The sequence below is a fragment of the Xenopus tropicalis genome, chromosome 4 (genome assembly GCF_000004195.4).
Source record: "Xenopus tropicalis strain Nigerian chromosome 4, UCB_Xtro_10.0, whole genome shotgun sequence".
Taxonomy (NCBI): domain Eukaryota; kingdom Metazoa; phylum Chordata; class Amphibia; order Anura; family Pipidae; genus Xenopus; species Xenopus tropicalis.
The window spans coordinates 108139891-108166341 of NC_030680.2; the positions used below are offsets into that span (position 1 = coordinate 108139891).

The window sequence follows — 26451 nt, forward strand, 5'->3', positions numbered from 1 at the left end:
TGTGCAGATTCTACACAGTGCACAGATTGCTTGCTCTATCCTGACATATTTTCCTCCCCCTGAGGCAATATCACAGTCTCTCTGAGAAAACTGCCCTGTTGTATTTATTCTTGGTAAACTCAAACTTTACAACATACTAAACAAAATGCTTCAACATAAATGAAATCTTTACATCAATGTTCATTGTATTTAACCAAGGTTCTTGAAGCAAGAGCGCATTCTCCAACTCTTAGCTGTTTACACTTCACAATTTAAGGCACAGATGGAGTTAGATTTCTACAGAAAACAACAATACTGCTTACAGTATTTGGTCAGTAGGTTCCAATATATAAATTCAATTTTTGTAGCTTAGCACTAGGGCCCTAGGGGTATCTCACTAATACAAAAGGTACTCATAGAAGAAGGGTTCCCTTCTCTTTCCAGCATAAAAAGGATAGCCTCCAAATACCAAAACTGCAGCATGGAAAGACAAGAATGAATGAGAATGTTGAATTCATACAAAAAAAACAAAATAAAAACACAACTAACAAGTGAAGCCACGAAATATCCACAAAACGCAAAAGTTACGTGCACGTGTCCTGGGGACCATGCTTACTAACCGAGGTTCTGCGGTGACAGGAACTGCATTTTGTTTTGTGGTTGAACTGCCCCACGCTCCGTCTGTTTGCTTCCTGGACGAAACACAACACAAAACCAGCAATTTCAAGGATATCAGCACCAAGCTTTGTAGAGGTCCAAGTTTAGTACAAACTGCATATTCAGAGTGAATGACCAAGTGGCTTCAAATAAACCTTGTGGGTACCTCAGGCATCCATGGATTCAACATAATACTGGATAGAGTCAGCTTTTCAGCAAGAACTACAGAAATTATCTTGGTATTTAAGGTGATACAGTGGACTATACATGAGCTGGGGCTTTAGCTAAGGAGCATGAAGAACAGAAGTAGTCTTTAGGGACAATGAAAAAACTTTTTTCAGTTTACCTAAAGTACTAAATATATATTTTTCAGGGCTTCCCCTTCAATTTTCTTTACATTTTCTACAATAAGCCATATATCAGATGATAAATTACTATTGCAGCAACATATAAGAGCTTGGTAAGAAGTCCCATATGTATCCTGCTAATAAACACAAAATCATTCTATATGGGGAAAAGCCAGATAACCAGTCATTATTCCAGGCAGTGGTGTCTAACTGACCCACTGGGGTTTCCGACCTACAATCTTAATCTTTAGACCCTTTTTGAAAACAAGCCATTGTAGGTCAACAGCTGCTAACTGTGATAATAAAAAAGGCTACCATGAATTTATTTACATAGATTTACAGTAAACCGGTGAATTTAAAGGGGCAGTATACTCCATTAGACATCCCTTTCCAACATGAGCTTTTGCTGAAAATACATTGTCTATTCTTTAAATGAAACTCATATTTTCTTAGTGTTTTTATTAAAAAGCAGTAAAGAAGCATTGCTTTGCTTTCACACTTACTAGCTACTCTGTAATAATTAAGTTTGTTTAGCTAGAGATAACGAGCTCTGCATAAACAACACCACTCCCTTTACCCTGTTGCGATTATTTTGGCTTATGGATAAGCACATATCAAAAACAGAGGGGAATTATCTGTGCACTCCTAATTATTTATTTTGCTATCTACCTTACAAGACCCAAAAAGTTAGAAACATAGAGTAGCCTTAGTTTCACTTTTTTTTTTAATTGGTTTTCCATTATTAAAACAATGAGCAAAAAAAGCAGCAAATTTAAAGAATTTCTTAAAGCTGGATCCATTTCTTTTGGATAAGTAGAAACACATAGACAGAGAAAATACACAGTTAAAAAAGTAAAACCTTAAAAATGGATGTGCCATACCATAATATTTTTCATGTAATATAATATATCAGATTTGTATAGGCATGCTGCCTTCACTTATCTCTGTTTAAGCCACATTTGTCATCTGTGCCACAACTGTGTTCTTGCCCTGCCTATATTTATTCTTTTAATAAAAAGAACACCATAGTAAAGATAGAGCTTGTATGTACACGCTTAAAGCCAGAATAATACAGCTGTTCTACAACTGGGTACTTACATTATTCTGGCTTAGAAAATCTGAAGAATTTAACCCACAACAGTTTTTTAACCAAAAGCATGTGTTCCTCTTGGGTACATATGCCAGAAGCTCCTGGTTACTACCTAGTTCAAAAAAACAACCTTCCTCTACTTGCACATGAAAAACCACAATAAGAAAACACAAGTATATTTTATCTTTCTCAAGCATTATGGGGTATTCTGAAGGAAAAAATGTGGTTACATGGAAAACACTACAATGGAATTGATGTAGTAACGATATTAGGGTTAGACTTCTATGGCAGCACCAGGGCAGAGTTTTTTTGTTTTTAGGAATGCACAGCAAGTGTGTCGCAGTTGGATGTGCCCGGTCTCAGAATTAAAATCTGCACTACAAGCGATTTCTCCAGTATTTTGTGTGGGGAACAAATTAAACTATGGGTAACCTACAAGATTCATATGGAATAGTGAATGCAATAAATGGAGTGGGGCTCATTTTGTGATGTTGAAAGAACATTAAATCAGTGCAGTGATATGATGACTATGTATTTTCTTGTTTAATACATTATTATGAAAACTGCTCATTGGTGATACTGTGAATAATAAAAGCCTATATACAAACAGATCCTTTGAACTGTCATGTAATTGTTAGCAAGATAGCCTTATGTAGTATACTATGGTGTAAGTACTAACTCTAGGACATACTATATGCACTGCAGGATGGCATGATGATATATATTTAATTTGTGTAATTGCATAACTATACACGTGGGGATGATGGGATTGGTAGCCACCCATCTAGTATGTTACAGAATTTTATTGCTATTTATTAAGTAAGCATGTGCATTCAATTGGTAGGAAGTCCATAATGGTGAATCTATTTTGTTTGTTAAAGTTATACAATAAAGAAAGTGGGTGTTTCCACATTGTTTTTAACAGCCAGCAAGGTCTGAGTGCACACCTCAATAATAACCAAGTGCACAGGGAGTGCACACCTTGGTAATAACACTGAACAAAAGCTATTAAAATAAATTAAGGTTTACTGGTTCAATGTCTGTAGCAAGAGGAAGGGCATGTATTATCACAATCTAACTGTCTACAGGTACCCAAGTATATCCCAATGAAGGCACTATGTATATCTCAACCCAAAAACAATCAGAACTCCTATCTGCCCTTGACTGTTGGTCTAGAAGCCTGCAGTGTTTGCATGGGCACATTTTACCCTAAGCCAGTAAAATAACACTATAATCAGCAAGTAATAGTAAAACAATACATAAATATGGTGGCTGCTTATTTCCAAGCAAGCTGAGTAGTATTATAAGGTATTCACATTTAATCCTGAAGAATCCAAATGCATCTTATGATAAGTATTGGCTGGCTTATTTGTCTAGAAGGGCTCGAGACATTACATTTCTTATTACACATATAGTTACAGATAGTATATATAATTGTAACCATGAGGGTTCATTCAAACATACCCATGGGCCATTAAGGTGGCACATTGACTATAAATGGTGTTTTCTGGATTGATCCAGGGAAGCCATGCTCAGGAAGCTGCAGGACAGTGCCCTGAGCCAAGATGATGACCAGATGTGCTGGGCCGATCTAACCTCCAATGGTTTACTTGCTACTAGTAGCCATAATTTAGAAAGCAATATACACAATATATTGTGTATATTTTGTGTATACACAATATACACAAAAATATGAACAATGAACAATTTAAAATAGGCAAATGATTCGTTTATAGCATCACAATACAATGCCCAACCTTTTAAGATTACATAAAAAAAAACTTTATTGTAATGACTGCATCTTATGTGTACACACAAAAAAAAAAGATGATTTTCTTCCACTTTCTATACTTGTTTGGAAAGTGTGGGGCATAAAATAAACACACACCAAATAAAACAAAATAGCTTTTCTTTATAGACATAGCATGCACTACTTTACTATGACAGTTTAACCTATTCTATAAACAGATAAAAACTAGGAGGGGAAAAAAGCCCAGAAAGGCAAAATAAAATGCTAGTTCTTTTATAGGTCAAGAAAAATGCTGCAGCCCCTACAAACTCCATTTTTTTTTTTTACCACTGAAGGCCGTAATATTTAGTGGCGTAATCTAGTGACACTGCTGATCTTTTCCATTGAAACAGCTACAGTGCTACATATATCACAGAAAACCCTTTAGCGAGCCAAATATTATTTGCCAGTTAGAAGTTCTGCCTGAGCCAAAGTGACAATTCCAACACTATAACAGTTTGGTATAGAGGCAGATATAATATTCTCTTAATACTGAGTGATCATTTCAGATCTTTTCCCCTTTACCCCCCAAGCCTTCCCCTTCCCCCTGGCACATGAATAACAAAGGTAGCGTGCCTGAACACTGAAATGCACTAGATTTACGATGGAACAGAATAAAAAACAGTGTATGGAATTTATTATGAAAGCCATCTTTTTGCAGATGTCTTTATGCATACGTGGTGGGGAGTAATATTTGTGGCTGCCATTCATTTACTATGGCTACACATAACAAATTCAGGAAAAGAATAGCAGTTTCACCGCATAAACCTATTTGACACCAGGAAAGACTTTATAATGCAAGAAGGCAGAGTAAAAACAGATAATAGCATGTTTCCTTGTGTCATTTCTCTTCACGCTTTTTGGCCTTTCTGACACCTCCTAAGGTTGAATAATGTACCAGCATGTTTTCTGCTATTTCTCTGTATGTTGCCATTTTCTAAAGATTACAAAGCGAGAGCTGCTGAAATAGAATGACTTGAACTAAAACCAGAGGAAACCCCGCAGATTAGCACAGGAGTACATCCCTTAAATATTTCAATCTACATTTCTTGAAAAGATTTAATGCTCAGGTAACATAAGGCATAGCATTGATAGTTTAATGGGTAATTATATGCTAACATTTTGCTGATTGATTGTGCTTTATACAAAGGAACAGGTTATGATGAAACCTAGGCTGAAGGTATGTCTGTATAACGCCATTCAGTTCCATGTCCTCAAAGTTCTTAGGCCATGTCCTCTTTACCATTAACCTATTTCCTGTCTTCTTTTCGAGGGATTATCACACAATATATTGGCTATGGGAGGAATGAAGTACATAAAATAATTTTTACCTCCATGAAAGTGCAAAAAAATAAATATCTAAATTACATATACATGGGGACAGTGAAAAATATAGCATACTGTGTACGTGATGCCTTTATAGGAATGGGAAAATCAAGCAAGTTTTTAAGACACTCTGGGCCAGATACCTGCCATGTGAAGGTGCCATAAAAGCAAGTAGATCATCTACTTTTATTCCCTGGCCCATTTAGATTCATCTAGGCATAACAAACAGATCAATGATATTTGCCCATTTATAGTAATTGCCCTACTGAACAAAATCTAATTTATGTAGAGGCCAGGCAGGCCATCATGGCTACCATAACAGTTTCTTTGTTTTAGTTGTTTTAACTTTAAAATACAGGTGCCACATTGCTTGCCTTGGTAACTGCATACTCTGCAGCCATCCAAGGGACAGCCCTATTATTAACTGGTCATAAAGGGGAGGCGACACTGCTACAAATGACAAGCAGCAGTACAGGCCCCAATCGCAAATACACAGAGATGAAATGTTGTGTGTGTACCCAATGAGCTGTGCCCTTGCACTTTGCTGTAGCAAAAGAAAAATAGAGCCTTCTGCAGGGTATATTTTCCTTTGCCATTTATAACCAATACAGACAAATAGGAATAAACATTATGACAACACATTCTAAATAAACAAACACCGGGGGTCTAATTCAAAAGGAGTAAAGGAAAAAAAAAAGAAAAAAAAAAGGAAATAAAAAGGAAAAGATGTGAAACCGAAAAATTAAAATACTGAGCTGAAAGGGAAAAAGGATGAGAAGAAAAAGAGATAAAGAAGGAGAGTACAACGACAGAATGGAGATTTCTAGAACAAGAGGGAGCATAGACAAATGGCTGGTAAATGGAACGGCACACAGGGAGCATTAGCAGAGAAAGCTCAGAGTTGAAAGAAAAAAAAAAATAAAAACGCAAAACCAAAAGAAAAAAAAAACATAAACTAACCAGCAGAACTGGGAGTTGAGGGCGAATTGGCTTGACTTCCGTGAACTGACACATTGGTAGCATTCACGGCCGTTTTGGCAGCATAAATATTGGCTTCCTCTTGAAATTTACCTATGTTCTTCTTATAGCGGATTCGCTTATTTCCGAACCAGTTTGATACCTGTGGTGAGTCCAAGAAAAGCATTACGTTAATCAAAAGCATTTCAGGACAAGTGGTGGAGAAGCCGTGATCTGTACGACTACATTACACAGAAGACACGAGTATGGCTACACACAGGGAACAAGGAAAATTCACTCTTTTTTATATGATTACATTTATTTGGGCTTCTGTAAAAAAAATAAGAGGGCAATACCCTGGGGGGGTAAAATGTTGCAGTGAGTACAAATGTAGGATTTTCAATATATATCAGTTCAACTGATGCTGGAAGTTAAGAACAGCTAGAGGGTTGCAAGTGGAACATGCCTGCCGTCTTTAAAACCCAAAGGGTTCCCAAATTTCTATATACAGCTTTGTATTTGTTCTGCATTTGTAAGTACAAGCCATTTAAGAATATCAGTCAATGCACATTACATGTGAATATCTGCGTTCATCTAGTGACAACCATAAAAGTGTTCTTCTCACTATGGGGCCCTTTGTTTTCTATAGCGACAGAGGATAACTCACAGTTGAGTCTAGAGTGATCATCAGAGTTTTCCATTGCAGTCAATGGCAAATAACCTGTGAACACATGGAGGTGGTAATACAGGTATGGGACCTGTTATCCAGAATGCTCAGGACTTGGTGTTTTTCTGACAAGTTATCTTTCCATAATTTGGATCTCCATTGCCTCTAAGGTTTATTAATATCTTAGTTGGGAACAAGTTATTATTTAATTATTACTGAAGAAACACATTTTTTAAAGTTTGAATTATATGATTAAAACGGAGTCTATGGGACATAGCCTTCCCATAATTCAGAACTTTCTGGATAACAAGTTTCCCGATAACGGATCCCATACCTGTAGCATATTCCATGGAAATAAACATCACCTGCTGCACTGTAACTTTACTGTTAAAAACACTGATTCTACATTTGCTACCAGTTATAGTAGGGACTAGCAACTGGCCCTATAATTGTATAGTTTTTCAAATTAGGTCAAATCATCAAAAAAACCCCCCCAAAAAACAGTGTCTCTGGGTCTTACAGCCTGCGTGTATATTTTTCAGTTTTTTTGTGTACTGTACCTGTGACACTGTAATGGCACACTTCTTGGCTAGTTCCTCTTTGGCCTCCTCGCTAGGGTATGGGTTGCTGAGGTGGGAATAGAAATACTCATTCAAAATTTCTGTGGCTTGCTTGTTGAAATTTCTTCTTTTTCGCCTGTGAATAAAAAACAGAACTTTTGTTAAGATCCATGTTTTGCATAAAAAAAATTAATTAAATACAGGGTGCCACTTTCCTGACATAAACATACATGTAGACTGTAGTTGATGAACTTTTAGGTACACTGCTAAAATACAATCTAAATTACAGCATAATATTGACTTTTGTAACTTTTGTCAAGATTTGAAAAGTTAGGTCTGCCCACAGAAGAAAACTGGGCTGCTAATGCTTCCCATTGGACTGTGTGTGCCTCAAGATTGTCTGCTGGCCCAATGGTTAAAAAAAAGCAGCCTCACCCTCCCCAAAAGGTGCACAGTCACTGGCCCCATGTGGTATCAGTAATTTATTCTGTGAATTTATTTTGTGCACTTGGTTAGAAAAAATTACGTGTGCACCAGTCATTTCCCTTAGTTTGTAGTAAGTCGCACCACTGTTGTACTTTAGCTTTGAAATTCTCCTACAACCCTGCAAATCAACTGCTCACCAGATCAGTGCAAAGTTCCTTTGATATGGTTATTTGGACTATGGGCACAAAACTGCACCAAGATGAAATCAGACAATAAAAGAAAACTGCTTAGAGAAATGAAACATGAAGTTTTCTGTCCTCCCACTGTGTTTTCCACAAATGAAAAAATAGCTTGGGACAGCCTGAGGTTACATGCACTGGAAAACAAAGCAACTATTATTATTCCTGCATTTCTAATGATGGCATGTTTCCTTCTATACTTCCTTGGTCCTTACCGTGCATCCAGGAAGCGTGAGCGCAGGATCATGACAGCTTCACACGTGCTCTGTTTCAGCTGCATTTGTATTGAGCTAAATTTCCTGTGGATAATTGACACCATACGTTCAATCTCTTTCGGGGAAATGGGTCGGGTTCTGCTCTGTTCTCTGAGAAGATTCATTACGTGAGTGGTGAACTCATTACAAGCCTGTTGGGAGAAAGAAACACAGACTTAAATCTGCAGGTAGAACATTCTAGAATGAGGGGCAAAGTTGGGGCAGTAGAAGAAAGACAGATATTGAGGACAAAAAAATCTGGCCTAAAAAGTATTATATGGGGAAAAAAATTTAGTAAACAGGGAGCACTGAAGGGTAAGGCTCTATACAAAAAAATACATATATATGCTTCATATAGTTGGAGGGAGTTGGTGGATCCTCTTATATAGTAGAATATTTCTATAAACCAGCTTTCAAGGATCTTTTTTTCTCACTGTGCTTCCATGCATTGACTTAGGGCTGATCAACAGAAGTATATGGACAAGCTTTAGCCCTTTAGTGTTAAGCTTCCATAATGGAATTTGACATGGTACCTGTTCATATTTCTCCAGCTCTGTGTGATAGATCTGTCTTATTTGGGATAGTTTTGCTCTGTAGTCAGAATGTTCAGCTGAGTTGTCAGCTCCAGCTCCACCTGATGCTGCGGCTGCGGCTGCTGCTGCCGCTGACCCTCCTCCCTTTTCTGGGCCTGCAACGCCCTCTGCCAGCAGCATGTTATCTAGCCGCATTAGCTGGGGGTCTGCAGGCTCCTCTTCTTGTGCTCCCCGAATACTCAGAACTGAGGGAAGAGAAAAGATTAGGTAAGAAAGAGAAATGCACAAACCACAGTAAGCCAAGCACTCAACTGTGCAAAGACACATGATGCAGGTTGTTAGCAGTATTCACAGACACTAGTAATACCATTCAGGACACTGCCTCATGCCTTATGATCTACTTTAACAATTGTTGCAGAAAAAAATAATATCTGAACAGAAACCAATTCACTATCCTAAAACATATTTGACATGACAACATGCTCCTGCAAGAAAAATACCAGTATTTAAAAAAGACTAGTCAAACAAAGTGAAGAGAAATGTAAATGCCAACAAGTTTTGGTATCCAAAAACGAGCAGGTACTTGCTATGGTTAATACAATTGATATTTTACCAAACATGCAATAAACTTGCTGTGTTTAGACTCAAGGAAAAAATGGTTAAAAACAATATCCTCTTTGCTACAAGAATAATAGAACCAAAATAATTCGGGAACTTAATGTGAGTACCTGTACTGCATATCCATTTGAAAATATATTGCACATGCAGTAAAGTTTTGCAGTTCCAGGTAACATTTTTCCCTTCAGTATAACCTAGTTCAGGCAGCCCTCCCCTGATGCTTTAAAACTACAACTCCCAGAGTTGTCTGACAGCTGCAAGTTGCACATACCTAAACTTGTTGCTTTATTAGTTACTATATTCTTAGTCACGCATCTTGCCATAGATGCCATTTTTAAGAAACTTGTCTGACATCCACATACCTCATATGTCAATTTTATTAAAGGCATGACAACTTAACATATTGGATCAGGATAATGATATTTTTTGTATTATAGAGATCTCAGGGGACATCACTGGCAATTGTTCTTAACAACATTAGCACTTATTGTTAGAAAATATAACAAGCAGAAAGTGAGATATGTTAATATATGCTGCATTACGACAGCCTATAAACTGTAACAAAGCCACTAGGTGGCTAAATGCAAATCACAGATTTTAAAGCCCATACGCAAAGGGTACTTGTATAAAGCGTGTATGTGGTTGGGCAACTGGTATCATTCTGTTTATTTTCAGTCTGGTAGCCTAAAATAGTGAAATAATTCCAAATCCTTTTTAATCATGTTAGTTGATCAAAATAAACTTTACTTACCCTACATAAACTATATAAATCTTGTTTCCCTCAGTCTTGCAAGTACTCAATGACGGCAAGCAGGCAGCTGCCATTGTGTTATTAAGACAAGCTTTTGCATCAGCCAGATATCTTTTTTATGCTCCACAATCTGGCACTTGATGCTCATGTCCAAGTACAGGATACACAAATGCAATGACGAGTGCTAAATGAAAAGTGAACGTATTTTGCTTGCCCTGCCTCTCTGGCTGTGGCATAGAGTTGCTTTATATGTTACTCTGTATGTCCAATGTATTTATATGCTTTTTATTTTTGGTTTTATTTGGTTTTCATGATGCAGTGGACTTTTTTTTTTTTTTTTTACAGCTTTTTATGTGTAGGTGACAGGTCCTCTTAAATTAGGGTGTGAGGAGAAGTTGTGTATTTAAGCAGAACTAACAAGGATATGCGGATATGAGTGGAAGTGAGAAGAAGATGTAGGCCGAGCTAAGGAGGGTCTGCAGAAATCAGTGAAGGTGAGCAGAAGATGTGGATGGATCTATGCAGAACTAACGAAAAGCTGCATATATGAGTGGAGGTGAGGAGAAGATGGGGATCTAAGACAAGCTAAGGAGGAGTTGCATATATATCTTGGTTTTGGTAAACCTATTATTGAAATCACCAGCTTTTTAATGGTCCATGCTTTTAACAAACCAGTGAATCTCTCCTAATGTAATGGCAACGGCCCTCTGTGGCTGTATAGAATGTGCTTCTGGTGTTCGTATAACCTGCATGGTGCCCCTGAATTGGTTAAAGTAATTACAAGGCCAGGCACCCAAACAAGTCTAGAATGGCACTCCTGTGGAAGTCCAACACAAACCAAAAATATTTTAATTTATGATGGTAGCATCAAATGCTAATTAGTTAGTTATCTGTCTTACTTTTACATACACATGTCAGACCTATCCTGTTAAGACAATACATCTGTAGTAATAACTCAAATCAACTGGACTTGCTGTGTTTTTCGTGAAGATGTTTCGCTAGTCATCCAACTGGCTCTTGAGTCAGAAACTGAGAAAGCCAGTTGGATGACTAGTGAAATGTCTTCAGGAAAAAACACAGCAAGTCCACTTGATTTGAATTACTACAGATATACCATGACCTGAATGAATCAGCAAAATATTGCTATGCCCCTTGTCTCAATGAGTTTTTCCTATATTAGGGGGTCAAGGGGGCCCATCCAAAACAGGATGTGGACCCATTTGTATACCTGCCCTAAGTTAAGAATTAATGCTCCGATAGCTTAAAAATATGGAAACATCAGCCTTTAAATTAACTACAAAAGCCCCTAAATTTCATCAAAGAGCATCCAAACTGTTCTGACTACAGACAATATTAAGTACAGCAACAAAAAACTAACAAGTAAAATTGCTTGTTTCAGCATATCAAACTGTCTGATACAGAGCACCATGATATTTAGGGGTCATCTGGAATAGAGAATGGAAGAACCTCATTTTGCCTTGCGTAACTCATAACATTTATCAATTATTGTTAGGTATTTAGGCACACTTTGTGAATGGTGCTAGCACCAGCTGTACCCATCAATTCTGTCTGTTTGCACACAATACAATCATGTGGTGGGGGCAAGTTGTCACCTGCTGCTGGAGTATGCACAAAGGCATATAACTAGTAAAATGGCCTTACATTTGTCAGTAACTTTTAAGGACAGATTTATAATGCTGTGTAAAAAATGGTGACAAAATTCACCACACATCGGCAAGTATTGGTGTGTAAAAAAAAAAGGCGTAAAATCGGCTTCATTTCTTAAAACGTTTTTTCTCCCATGGGAATGGCCGTTCATTTTACACAGCTTTTAACAACTTTTCTGGTGAATTCGCAGGAGGCTGCTGATATCGGTCGACTCGCCGATCGGCCAGGTTAAAAGATTTTGATCGGGCGCCATAGAAGGCGTCTGAGCAAAATCTGCCGTCAGGGCTGAATCATCAGAAGGAGGTAGAAATCCTATTGTTTCTACCTCCTTATCTGCCGTTTCAGTCCTGAACATTAGTGGCGGATTTAATGATCTTTCGTGCGACCATCGCAAATTGCCACATGTGTGGCCACCTTAAGGGATCTGTTACCCAAAGTTCCTGAGACCTGGGATTTCTGGATAGGGGTGGTCTTTCTGTATTGTGAAGCATAATGTCATAAGGCACAAAAAATGTAAACATTGAAAAAGAAAAAACCCAGTAGCCATGCGGTGCTATAAGCATGCATGTATGCTAGGTCACATATAAGATACTGTCTTATTACTGAGGAAAAACAAAATGAAGCACTAGTTCTTTAATGAGTGGGAAATCGTTTCCACATAACAGTTCCCAAACATGCATCATTGTGAGCTACACCTGTAGTGAGCTCTTATAGATTTATAGTAGTTGAACACTACTTATAGCTATAACATAAACTAAATAACAATTGTTTTTACAGTATGATTATAATATTATATGGTATAGGATAGTATAGAATGATAAGTGTACTGCTTACAGGACATTACAGCCCGATGGTAGCAGGCATAATATTAGCCTAGGCAGTTTCTCTGGGCTACTAAAAGTGGGTACTTCATTCATACACAGTACAGGGAGTAACATAGACACACGTGTGTGTGCTGGTGTAGGCAAACATATATACACAGTGCTATTTGGTATTTATTCACAGAGCAATAAAGCAGCCTACTCCCCATAGTTGGTATCAATCTCAGTTCCTGTCCTCATCCTATGGCTGGTTCATGTATCTACAAACAATAATACAGCAGAACAGAACAGCCGCTGCCTGCAGGAAACTGTTCATGTTTGAGTGAAAAAGCAGGGGAAAAAAATCATAATTGTACAATAAAAAACCCCAGCAATTTGGGCAAATTGCTATATCTGTATTTTTTGCGTGTTAGGAATAAAATTTCCTTGAGGTGACGCGGTTAAATCTTTTCTTTCTTTTGAAGCCAAATTGCATGGGTCGTTCTCGGTGCCAATCCACTTGAGAAACACTAACAAAGGCCATTTCTGTGTTAGGGACGGATCGGTGGCAGCTTTTCATGAATACATGAGAATAATTTGGTCTGCTGCATGCTGAGAGCTGGGGCACAGCTCTACATACTGTATTACTGGCGTCTGCTGGGAAAATCTCCAGCCAGAGGAGAAGGGAGAGGGGAGGGAGATGGGGGATTAGCAGGGAGATAAAAGAGGAGGGGAAGAAAGAAGCACAAGTGAGCAAGAGATGGAGTAAGGGACAGAGGCACAGACAGAAGAAAGATAAATAAAAATCTGCCAGGGGTGAATTATGCCAGCTCAAGAAATCCAGAATCAGCACACTTCAAATCTAGCGTCAAAGTCATAAACCAATCAAAATCTGGCCATACAAGGGCCAATAATTTCATACAATTGATCCATTCTCAACCAAACTGCTCCATCAACAGTGTGGGCTTCCCCAAGGAGCAATTTGGTTAATTAAAATCCAGTGGGATCCTACCACACTGCTAGGGGAGAACCAGGATAACCGATGATCTACTGTGCTAAACAGCTCCATCACTGCAACTTTGTCTTCTGCCCGGTGGCTAAATTGTTTAATGTCTGATGATCACATGGCAAATCAAACCACACATCTAATGCACTCTCAGCTCGAAACCTACACACATACACACAAAGGGGCAGATTTATGAAAATGTGAAATTAGAGCTCACTACAGAAAAATTCACCCACTTTCTATTCATTCCTATGGGAAAAATGGGTAAAAGAGATAATCAGTTGATAAAAATGCTTTCTAAAAATTCCATAGGAACCAACAAAGTGAGGGAGTTTTTCTGTGGTGAGCTCTAATTTCACATTTTCATAAATCTGCCCCAAAAACTAATAATTTTATCCCAAAAGCAGATGGTATGTTTGATGGCTGTAGAGAAACATTGTTTTTTTCCCTTAAACAAAGGCAAATTAGTTCTATATATTAGTATCTATAGTTACATTAGTAGGCTCCTACTAAAATTGCCCATAGTGTTTGTGAATGTAATAGGGGATGCAAGCTTCATTGAGATAGAGGCTGTTATGAATGATGTACTATTTTTGTAAAGCACTTCAGAATATGTTGCCACTATATAAAGGATATTAAAGGTAAAATGCTGTGTAACACGTTAAGGATATACATTGTATAAATAAAGGCCAGTAAGAAATGTTAAAGAAACAGAAACATCAAAAAATGAAAATATCATATAAATATAATGTACTGTTGCCATGCATTGGTGAAAGCTGTGTGTTGGTTTCAGAAACCCTACTATAGTTATATAAATAAGCTGCTGTGTAGTCATGGGGCGGCCAGAGTAGATAACAGATACTCTCTGTAGAATTCAATAGGAATCTACACAGTTTATCTGCTATGTAACATGTGCCTTTTCTCCTTTTGTTCCAGCTTGAGCCCCCCATGGCTACACAGCAGCTTTATTTATATAAACTATAGTAGTCTTTCCAAAGCAAACACACAACTTTTACAAGTGCAGGGAAACAATACATTATGTTCTAATTACTTTGATATGCTTTCATTTATTTGTGTTACGGTTTCTTTAAAGGAACAGTAACACCAAAAAATGAAAGAGCATTAAAGTAATAAAAATATAATGCATTGTTGCCCTGCACTGGTAAAACTGGTGTGTTTGCTACAGTAACACTACTATAATTTATATAATAAGCTGCTGTGTAGCCACGGGGGCAGCCATTCAAGCTGGAAAAAAGGAGAAAAGGCACAGGTTACATAGCAGATAACAGATAAGTTCTGTAGAATACAATAGTGTTTTATCTGTTATCTGCTATGTGCCTGTGCCTTTTCTCCTTTGAATGGCTGCCCCCATGGCTACATAGCAGCTTATTTATATAAATTATAGTAGACTTTCTGAAGTAAACACACAACTTTTACCAGTGCAGGGCAGCAGCACATTATATTTTAGTTACTTTTATACACTTTCATTTTTTGGTGTTACTGTTCCTTTAAAGGAACAGTAAAATTAAAGTGTTTTAAAGTAAAATATAATTATATTAAAATATAATGTGCTGTTGCTCTGCAAAAAACTGGTGTTTTTGCTACAGAAAAGCTACTATATAAATAAGCTGCTGTGTAGCCATGGGGGCAGCCATTCAAGCTGGAAAAAAAAAGAAAAGGCACAGGTTACATAGCAGATAACTACTAGATAAGCCCCATATAATGGGGGTTTATCTGTTATCTGCTAAGTAACCTGTGCCTTTTCTCAATTGAATGGCTGCCCCCATGGCTACACAGCAGCTACCTTATATAAACCATAGAAGTCTTTCTGAGGCAAACACACCAGCTGTAGCAATGCAGGGCAACAGTACATTATATTGTTATTACTTGTATACACTTTCATTTTTTGGTGTTACTGTTCCTTTAATGATGAACTACTGAGCTATTATTTTAAATGGAGGCTATTTTCATGGAAGAACTAAATGGCCAAGACGCAGATGATATTGACAAGAAGCATCTCTGCAATTGAACGAAAGTAGTAGGATCTCAGTCTCTATAGTCTCACACAAACATTTGAAATGCTGCACAATTCATAAACTTGGCAGTCTTTATTGCCAAAAATAGTTCTTGTGTAGTTCAGTAAGCTGGCTAGACTCTTGGAAGAGTTGTATTTCACATTTTTTTTGTGTGCCTCCCTGATGAGAAAACTTCAATTAATGGGAATAATAATGCCATAATGCTCCTTACCTCTGGAACTCTATCCCTGAATCCCTCCGTCCCTCCGTAGAGAACACTCACTAACTCTCTTTAAGAAGAAGCTCAGCTGTTACCTTCTGGAGCACTAAAACATTATTTTGCCTAGTCATGCACTTAAAGGCAAATGCCCATACCTGGTGCACTCTTACCTTCCAATTTGTGCCTGTATGTTACCCAACCACTTAGATTGTAAGCTCTACGGGGCAGGGACCTCCTTCCTACTGCGTCTCATACGACATGGCACTTATTCCCTGTGCATTATATATATATTATAACACTTGTCCTCCCTGTAATTGTAATTTTGTATTTTGTAAGATTGTATAGCCCTGCTTTCCCTTGTGGCGCTTTATAACTAAAGTTATACATATATACAGGTCCTTTTCAAAAAATTAGCATATTGTGATAAAGTTCATTATTTTCTGTAATGTACTGATAAACATTAGACTTTCATATATTTTAGATTCATTACACACAACTGAAGTAGTTCAAGCCTTTTCTTGTTTTAATATTGATGATTGTGGCATACAGCTCATGAAAACCCAAAATTCCTATCTCAAAAAATTAGCATATCATGAAAAGGTTCTCTAAATGAGCTATTAACCTAATCATCTGAATCAACAAATTAACTCTAAAAACCTGCAAAAGATTCCTGAGGCTTTTAAAAACTCCCAGCCTGGTTCATTACTCAAAACCGCAATCATGGGTAAGACTGCCGACCTGACTGCTGTCCAGAAGGCCATCATTGACACCCTCAAGTAAGAGGGTAAGACACAGAAAGACATTTCTGAACAAATAGGCTGTTCCCAGAGTGCTGTATCAAGGCACCTCAGTGGGAAGTCTGTGGGAAGGAAAAAGTGTGGCAGAAAACGCTGCACAACGAGAAGAGGTGACTGGGCCCTGAGGAAGATTGTGGAGAAGGACCAATTCCTGACCTTGGGGGACCTGCGGAAGCAGTGGACTGAGTCTGGAGTAGAAACATCCAGAGCCACCGTGTACAGGCGCGTGCAGGAAATGGGCTACAGGTGCTGCATTCCCCAGGTCAAGCCACTTTTGAACCAGAAACAGCGGCAGAAGCGCCTGACCTGGGCTACATAGAAGCAGCACTGGACTGTTGCTCAGTGGTCCAAAGTATGTCATTCGGAAATCAAGGTGCCAGAGTCTGGAGGAAGACTGGGGAGAGGGAAATACCAAAATGCCTGAAGTCCAGTGTCAAGTACCCACAGTCAGTGATGGTCTGGGGTGCCATGTCAGCTGCTGGTGTTGGTCCACTGTGTTTTATCAAGGGCAGGGTCAATGCAGCTAGCTATCAGGAGATTTTGGAGCACTTCATGCTTCCATCTGCTGAAAAGCTTTACGGAGATGAAGATTTCATTTTTCAGCATGACCTGGCACCTGCTCACAGTGCCAAAACCACTGGTAAATGGTTTACTGACCATGGTATTACTGTGCTCAATTGGCCTGCCAACTCTCCTGACCTGAACCCCATAGAGAATCTGTGGGATATTGTGAAGAGAAAGTTGAGAGACACAAGACCCAACACTCTGGATGAGCTTAAGGCCGCTATTGAAGCATCCTGGGCCTCCATAACACCTGAGCAGTGCCACAGGCTGATTGCCTCCATGCCACGCCACATTGAAGCAGTCATTTCTGCAAAAGGATTCCCGACCAAGTATTGAGTGCATAACTGAACATAATTATTTGAAGGTTGACTTTTTTTGTATTAAAAACACTTTTCTTTTATTGGGCGGATGAAATATGCTAATTTTTTGAGATAGGAATTTTGGGTTTTCATGAGCTGTATGCCACAATCATCAATATTAAAACAAGAAAAGGCTTGAACTACTTCAGTTGTGTGTAATGAATCTAAAATATATGAAAGTCTAATGTTTATCAGTACATTACAGAAAATAATGAACTTTATCACAATATGCTAATTTTTTGAAAAGGACCTGTATACATATATATACATATATATATATACATATATATATATATATATATATACATATATATATATATATATATATATATATATATATTATATAGCACCAACACATTTATATATGACTTTACAGAGACTGGTATTATTCCCATCAGTCCCTGCCCCATCAGAACAAATTTCCCTATCACATTTAAACACACTGAAGCTGATTTCCTCAGAAGCCAATTCAATTACCTGTTTGTTTTTGGAGTGTGGGAGGGAACAGAGTACCTTGAGGAAACAGACAGACACAGGGAGAACACACAAATTAAGGTGGCCATACATAGGCATATTTAAGCTACTGATCCGGGCCCTTTAGACCCATTTGGCAGCTTTGCTGCACATGTATGGGGCCAGATGTCAATTGAGCAGGTTTGGTATGGCCAGCTGGAAAGATCGTTCGTACCCTCCACTAGGGGACCTTATTTGTCAGATATGGAGTTAGAAACCATAGGAATTTTACCCCGACCTGATGATTCAGCCCTAAACACATGCATTTACTCAGGTGCTTTCAATGGCGCCCGATCAAAATTTTGTGTCCCACACAATTGAAGAGATGACCACTATCGGGAAGTAGAATGATAACTTTGGCAGATATACAGAAAAGATGGGGCTCCCATCCCAGAGATACCTGGAATCACAATCAGTTGCACCACTATATCCAAGCTAATAAATCTAGAAATTGGAACAGACCCCTAACCCCATGGGAACTGATATTAACAGAGCCAAGACCCCCGGAAAAACCTTTATCTAAATTATATAGAGCTCTGATCAATGCAACCCCTTTACCGCCTAGACCATACTGTCAGGCATGGGAAAAAGAGCTCAATATTAACTTACCTGACGAAGCCTGGAACAGAATCCATAGCACAATTCACAAAACCTCCAGAGCTTCTAGGACAAACGAAGCCACATTCAAATTGGTTACAAGGTGGCATTACACCCCAGTTAAATTGCAAAAAATGTTCCCTAACACTTATGACCTTTGCTGGAGGCGTAACTGTCACAAGGGCACCCATACCCACATATGGTTAAAATGCCCAGGACTCCAACAATACTGGACGGAAGTCCTACAAGCTATTTACCAAATCACAGACTATAAGTTTTCTATTGATGAACCTGTCCCAATCCTGTTGAATATATACCCGGGAAAAAATACTATTATCTCAGATCCCCTTACACTTCATCTATTAGGGCTCTGGTACACGGGGAGATTAGTCGCCCGCGAGCAGGGAGTTTTGCCGCGGGCGACTAATCTCCCCGTGTACCAGAGCCCTTACAATCAGCTAAATCCCTCATTCCTAGAAAATGGAAAACCACAGATATCCCCACTTTTATGGAATGGTTAAACAACAGAAACGAAATTAGACAACTAGAGGAAATTACGTATATGATCCATATAAAAATGCAGGCAATTGGAATATTTGGACACCTTGGCTCAACTATATAAAAAAAGTTATAATCCCATATTCAAATCCTGCCATTCAGGCTCACCTCTCTATAGGTAAACATGTTTCACAAGGTTACTTTATGGCGAGATGAATACTAGATATGACTTGTTGAATGTTGTTTTTTTTTTTTCTAATAAACAATATTATGTTATCTGGAGAACCTTTGTAACTGTAATGTTCCCCTCCCCTTTACCCACCTTTTTCCTTTCTGTTTCCCTTCCCCCATGAAAACACTTTGAAAAATAAATAATTGTTAAAAAAAAAAAAAAAGATGACCACTATCCAAGGCTTCTGCGATATCAGACGCCTTGTCGCTTCACCATACACGCACCAAATATTGTATTAAAAGTAATATTGGTGCATGTATGGCCAGTTTAAGTCTCTTATTCATATTCTTTAGACTACACTGTAAAAGAACTACAGTTCCCAGTACCACTCAGCCAGGTGAGCTTTATTTCAAAAGGTTAGCAGCCTGAAAAACATTTTACTATAGGGTACTGTGAAGTTTTAGCAAGTGCCCACCAAGGCTGTGGAGTCGGAGTCAATTTTGGGTACCTGGAGTCGGAGTCAGCAAAAAATGAACCGACTCAGACTCCTACTAAATTTAAATGAGAATAAAAAAAAAAAAATAAAGCAAGTTTAAATGTCCCAATTCACAAACAGTCATAATTAATTACTTCTCTGCTATAAGAATAAAGCCCAATGCACACAGTGCATAAACGAACACGTTGAGTGACCATGAAGCATGCTTTTCATTGACTGTATGAATGTATAAAATACATTAGCATATTAAAAACAGAGGAGTCGGAGTCGGAAGTATCAGAAACTGAGGAATCGGAGAATTTATCTACCGACTCCACAGCCCTGGTGCCCACCAGTCTCATGCAGGTGAACACTAACATAAACATAAGGCAGCAAAACCAGCACAAACATCTGTTCATAAATATATATGCTTATAATAATAAAGGGTAAGATCACTTCACCAAAAGTAGTCCATGGCAGACAGAAGACACTATACCTTGCCTGTTTCATGGCCTTACCTATTCAATGTTGTGTGTCTTGTTAGCAAAAGTAGGCAGCTTCCTGGCACTTGAGCAGAAGCACTAGGGGAAGCGTCCCTGTCACCAGTCACTGCACAAGACATGTTGAGGTGACAGTGAAGTGACACCATGTATCCCAGCTGCGCGGACCTTAGCCTACTATGGATAACACTCGGTGCTCTGTGTATATGTATGTGTGTGGCAGCCTTCACAAGGCTATGCACTTTTGACTGGCATTGAGTTTATGTGAAAGTAATTAACAGTAATTAATCCTTAATTACCGTAATTAGCAGAGTTGCAGTAAATTAAGCCACATCTGGAGCAGATGATGGTTTGGGATTGATATGGTGCACAAGATACTGGCAGGGCTACATAGGGCTAAGCGGAAGTGGTGGTATGATTCTAAGGAAGGGAAGGAGAAAAAGGAGGAGCAGAAGGAACCAGCAGAGTTGGGCATGAAGGGGAAATATGTTGGTGCTATATAAATACATTTTAATAATGATATTTAGTAATGTGCAGAGCAGAAGCTACAAGTGAGTTTACAGAAAAAATGCTTAAAATACATTTTTGCCCCATGTGGGCCTCCAGACACTGGCTTGATAAATATGCTAGGACATGCAGCTTATAATTTTCCAGCCCTATAGGAGCATATATACCCACTTGTTCAACATGAGCTCAATGAAAAATTAGTTATACTGCCCCTTAGGAAGGGCATATATGTGGAAATCCACTTGTTTGTAAAGGTTACTAGATCACATCTGCCCGATTTGACCACCTGCATGTATAGGGACCCCTCGGGCATGAACCACATTAATGGACCAATGGGATTGTCAACCCTGCTTGTTTGATATCTGGTGGATTTTTGCTGAAGAAATACTTTTCACTCAAGGATAAGTTGGGATTCCAAATGGCATACTGACATTTTTTTCAGCTACAGTAACTTTTCAATTAAAGGAGAAGACAACTATAAAGTCTCTGGGGGTACCATCTTGCTTTTTTGACCCACTCTTGAAAAAACTCCTGAATTAGGAAGCCACTCAACTCTGTAACAAGTTTATCCCCTCTACAACATTAAATTATTATTATTAGTTAAAAATGGTGTGCAATTCTTTCCAGGGGCACAGACATCCCACGGCACAAACTAGAAACAGCAAGCCCTCATTGTACGCTGCTTATTCCTTTTGACCATACTGTACTGCAGGCCACAGAGACTTAATAATCACTCCACTTCATTATTAAGGATATGCTTTCCTCTCCTGCACAAGCATTCTGGTTGGGTATCATTAAAGTAAATACAATAATAAAATAGACAGAGCTGACTTAGGATATTGCATTTAGTCAGGTTATTCCTGCCCATATAGAAACACGCAGATAGTGATGGAATGTTACAGCTACCTGATAGGCTGAATAAGAAGGAACCTGCTTGGGTGTTCTAACGAGCAGCCCACTGCACCCCTCCCCCAGCAGCAAGGCCGCCTGGCACATCTCCCCAAACCCTCGGGATACATTTCTAAAGCCGAAAAGGTTTTTCCCTCATCTGGACTGTTCGAATTAATTACACACTTTAATGACATGAATTATTAATTTGATTCTGACTCTGCAGCTTCTGATTATCCTGCGCTGCCGACTATACAATTCCAGCTTCATTAAAACATCACCAGCTGCCTCTCAGACTGGCATTAAGTAGTGAGAGCAATAATCAGATTATCTCTCTGGCAGAGTATACCCAGCACAGGCCTCAATAACACAATATGCTCTTATTACTCATATTTATTTAAACAGCAAAGAAAAGTAACAGCCGCGCCTGTCCTACACAACTTACAATCTAATAATTGGAGATCCTGTTGCTGAGAAAATACCTTCATACTCACACTGAATGCAGGGTAAAGCCACCCATGCAAGAACCAGCTCCAGCCATAGTGTAAAAAATAAACCCCTTCCAATCACCTTGGCTCTTATTAACTGGCTCACTAACCTTCCTATACTCCGGGTCAGGCAACAAAGACTATGGTCCAGCATGTCTCAAACCCATAAATATGCTAATAATTCTTCCCTGCAGAGGCAAACACAAGCCGCACTGACAGATGTCATGTGAAGCCCAAATGAATAGTGACCTAGTGCACTGACCTGTCCCATTCAGTGAGAAGAATCTAAATCAGATTAATGGCATCCCTTTCTGGGACAGAGAAGCTTACACTCTACATAGAAGCAGAAATTAGAAGAGGGTGTCACCGAAACCCCTTCTGTATGTAACCTTTAGGGGATTGTGAGCATGTTACAGACTACTTGGGTGCGAGGTGAGGAAATGAGACGGTTCTTTAATCCCCGCCTGAGGGTAGGAGCACAATTTAAAATAGGAGACGTCCCAAGAGAGGACGTTAGGGACTCAACGACATCTGATTATAACAAGCTGTGAAAAGGTCAGACCCCGAGGAGGCTGAAGCTCTCACTAGATAACAGAGCCACAAATAATCATTACAGAAATCACACGCTGACATTTCAGATGCTGTCTCAGAACATAACAGTGGATCACTCTGCTAGATCCCAAGGGCATTAACTTAGAGTGCAAATATATAACATTTTAAACACACATTACAAAGATGATTCGTCAAACCCTTATCTGTGAAATGTGCCTAAGTTTTAGTCCCACCGAGGTCTGATGAAGCTCCTGGGAGCCAAAACGTCGATCCACAGTAAACAGCATTATAAGACAGCAACAAAGAAATTGCAGTTTTTTTTTTTAAGAGTGCTGCTATGGTGAGATAGAAATAATTAGATTTCTTCCAGAATGCACGATTACGCAAACATGCATTGACACTAGTGGGCACCCTTACTCTCCAGAATTTTGTTCCTTTAAAAAAAGAGGAGCGGCTTGGCAACCACAGGGTCCTTTCGCACATCTCGGCTGTGGAACTGTTCTATATACAGATCAAGGTGACCCAGTCACAAAGATATGGCACATCTGAGATATTGGGTACAGTTCAAAGATCGCTGTGCAAGAAGCACACACAGTAAAAATAGATGATCACCTTACTAGAAAAATCATGTTAAATCCTTCCGTCCCATGTGCAGAGCTACTCTTGCAACAAGCAAGACATCATTTGAATTAAATCTCCAATGGAACAAAACAGTTCTTCACAAGCACTACAATGAAAGGTTGCAAATAAGATGGTTCATATGAGATTTAGAAGCCCTGAAAGCACTCAGAGACAGATGTTAAATGGTTCTGGCCTTGTATTTGCAGCAGACAGGTGGCATAAGTATGGTGGCACCAAGAGGGACACAAGGCCTCATTGTGCAGATTACAGCAGAGGATGCGTTACGGAATTACGTCTGATAATGACACATTAACAGCAGTTGTCTTTAAGTGTCTCCAGAGTGGGATTTACATACATGCTAACTACACACAAAATGTAATTACTTACTAATTTTAATTGCTCATTTCAAGTGAAAATAATTAGTTGGCAACTAAGGCAATCATTAGCAGAACAGCATAAATCTCTCTATGAGAATACGCAGCCTTGAATGTACTCTGCTTCCAACATGCCAAGCCTACAATATCCCCAGCATGGAACATGCCAGCCTTGAAACTCCCACAGCACATTATTGTTATTATTTATAAATCATTAACATACTTCACAGCCCAGAACAATGGCATTGCAAACAAAATGGCAATTAAACCTGACCGAGACCAGAGGTGGAAGCAACCCTCATGGTGACAGCAGTTAAGAAACTGTCAATAAAGGAAAGGCCACCTTCTGAAATATATCTACCCTTGTCATCAGTCCTGTAATACTATTATCTATCCCACAGAGCAAAGGTGATACCTATGAATGACCAGTTCACATACACCGTCTGCAATGCTTGCATGCTCATCATAAATTAAACTGGATCTTCGATACTGAAACAGGCTTAGTTTGACCTTATTTTTAATGTAGCCAAAAGAGTGTTGGGGGAGATCCTTCAGATCTGAGTTTCTGACTGATTGGATTAGATGTTGACGGGTTGGTTTGTTTGTGCAGGAACCCCACACACGGTAAATATTTTTGCAATGGTTGTCAATCTTGCATCATGAACCACCATTTAAAGCCATGACAAAGCATTTCAAGAACATGGTTACCTTTTCATTGTTGTGTTTGTTTGGGCCAAACTGCAGGAGTGAAGAGGAGCTGTAGCTCCTTTTTTCTCTTCATCAGACATTCTCTACCTAAGTTGATCAGAAAACCCTGCACTACACTGACGAGCCCCAAGAAGGGCAAAACTGGTCTGTAGTTGGGAATCAGCTGACCAGCTATTAACCTGGCTTGTGCTTTAAAAACTCAGTGGGTGAGCTTTAGCCCATAGAATAAACCCATGTAAAAGGGGTTTTCTTCCTAGAATTGCTTATGTCAAACATCTGATGGAAATTTTCAGTGAGGACGATAATCCTTGATCCACTAAGAATACTGGTTTACACTAAAGTCAGCAGTATGGTTGATCTTGGCCAAACTGGCAGATCAAATCTAGTCATATATAAATAAAATAAAAAAAGATTTTCTGCAGTACGATACAACAGACTACAAGCAAAAACTGTCCAATATGTGTCGAAAAGAAAACCCCGTTTATTTTTAAGAATGTATATGAAAAAAGAAAAAAGTCTGACCATACTTTAGTTTACATCCAGTCAGCAACACTCTAGTTCTATGCTGGAATAATGCCAAATAGAGCCCAACTGTGTTTAAATTCTGCTGTAAAGAAATGAAGCTCTCACATCTGCACAGCAGAACAATGGTGTGAACCCAAAGGAAATAAGCAATGATAACTGCCTCATACGTCACTCCCACAACAAAAATTTTTAAGCTGAAATACATACAGACTAGTTTCTATACCTAGCAGCAAAGCAGTACAAGGCTAACACTCAGCCACAAAGATAATTATAACCAATCTTTATTACACTGAACATTTTGCTCTGCTGTAGAAAGGCCAAGGCCAATGATACAAACAATGTCATACCCCCTTATTTTACCAGATTATTGTCATGGGAAAACATGTTTTTTCAAAACACATCACATCACGTAATAGAGGTTCTACAGCAGAATCCTGCATTAAAATCCACTATATATCTATATTATATATAGAATTCTCTACCCCAAAACCATTTTTTTCATAATGAAAGAATATATCATTATAAGCAGCAATCAAATAAACATATATTTAGACATTCTCATTCCATTACTAGGCAGACTGCATTCATTAATTATTAAAGAAATGGACTGCCTAACATGAAGGGTGCAAGTTATGAAAGGGTGTATACCAAGTGATCTGTCCCAGTAGATTGATGAGATTTGAAAGATCTCCCTGGAGCCACAGAAGAGGCGGGTTGAAGGGGCATAGGCATCTTCTCATAATGATGCCATTCAGATGCTGCCTCTGCATTGGAGATAAGAGTGTGTGTTATCAAAGGCTAGCTGGAAATGTGCTCTTGTCTGATTAGGCCATGGTCTGAGCCAAGGTTATAAACAGCTCTTATCTGGAGCCTAGTGACACAGTAATCCTGCCAGTATCAGCACAAGGACCACACCGCAGATTTCCTCACCATACTCATTGGGAGGATACAACAAATAAACACTTGTGAGAAATTCTGATTGAAAATCCTTTAACGACTATGTAACCATGCAATACATGTAAGCTACTGTGTAACCATGAAATAATACCAGCTACTGTGTAACCATGCATCAGATATAAGTTTCTATGTAACCAGGCAATCATACTATCTTATTATGGCCATACATGGGCAGATTTCAGCTGCCAATTTGGGTCTTACAGACCAATTTGGCAGTTTATCTGCCCATGTATGGGCACCCCCAACAGACCTACCCAACCAACATCTGGCCTAAAATTGGCCAGATCTCGATCAGGCAGGGTTGATTTTCTGTCGGATTGAAGACCACATTGGCTCGTTAATGTGGATCTTGCTCCAACGGCACCTATGCTTGCCGTTTTAGCTCCTTAGGTGGGCGTATCAGGAGAAGATCTGTTTGTTTGGCGATCTCACCAAATGAGTGGATTGCAACATG

General features: G+C 38.9%; 1 protein-coding gene across 6 annotated transcripts in view; it reads right to left on the minus strand.

Annotated features, from left to right (window-relative positions):
* The window catches only part of pbx1 (pre-B-cell leukemia homeobox 1), an 89070-nt gene that overhangs the window by 13507 nt on the left and 49112 nt on the right, over positions 1–26451 (minus strand). For 2 of the 6 annotated variants that reach the window (XM_012960684.3, XM_012960687.3), the window contains exons 3-7: positions 8825–9069; positions 8253–8443; positions 7373–7508; positions 6260–6308; positions 600–671 (exon numbers count right to left, since the gene is read on the minus strand). In XM_012960684.3, coding sequence (XP_012816138.1) covers positions 600–671; positions 6260–6308; positions 7373–7508; positions 8253–8443; positions 8825–9069 — 693 coding nt within the window. 6 annotated transcript variants of the gene reach the window in all.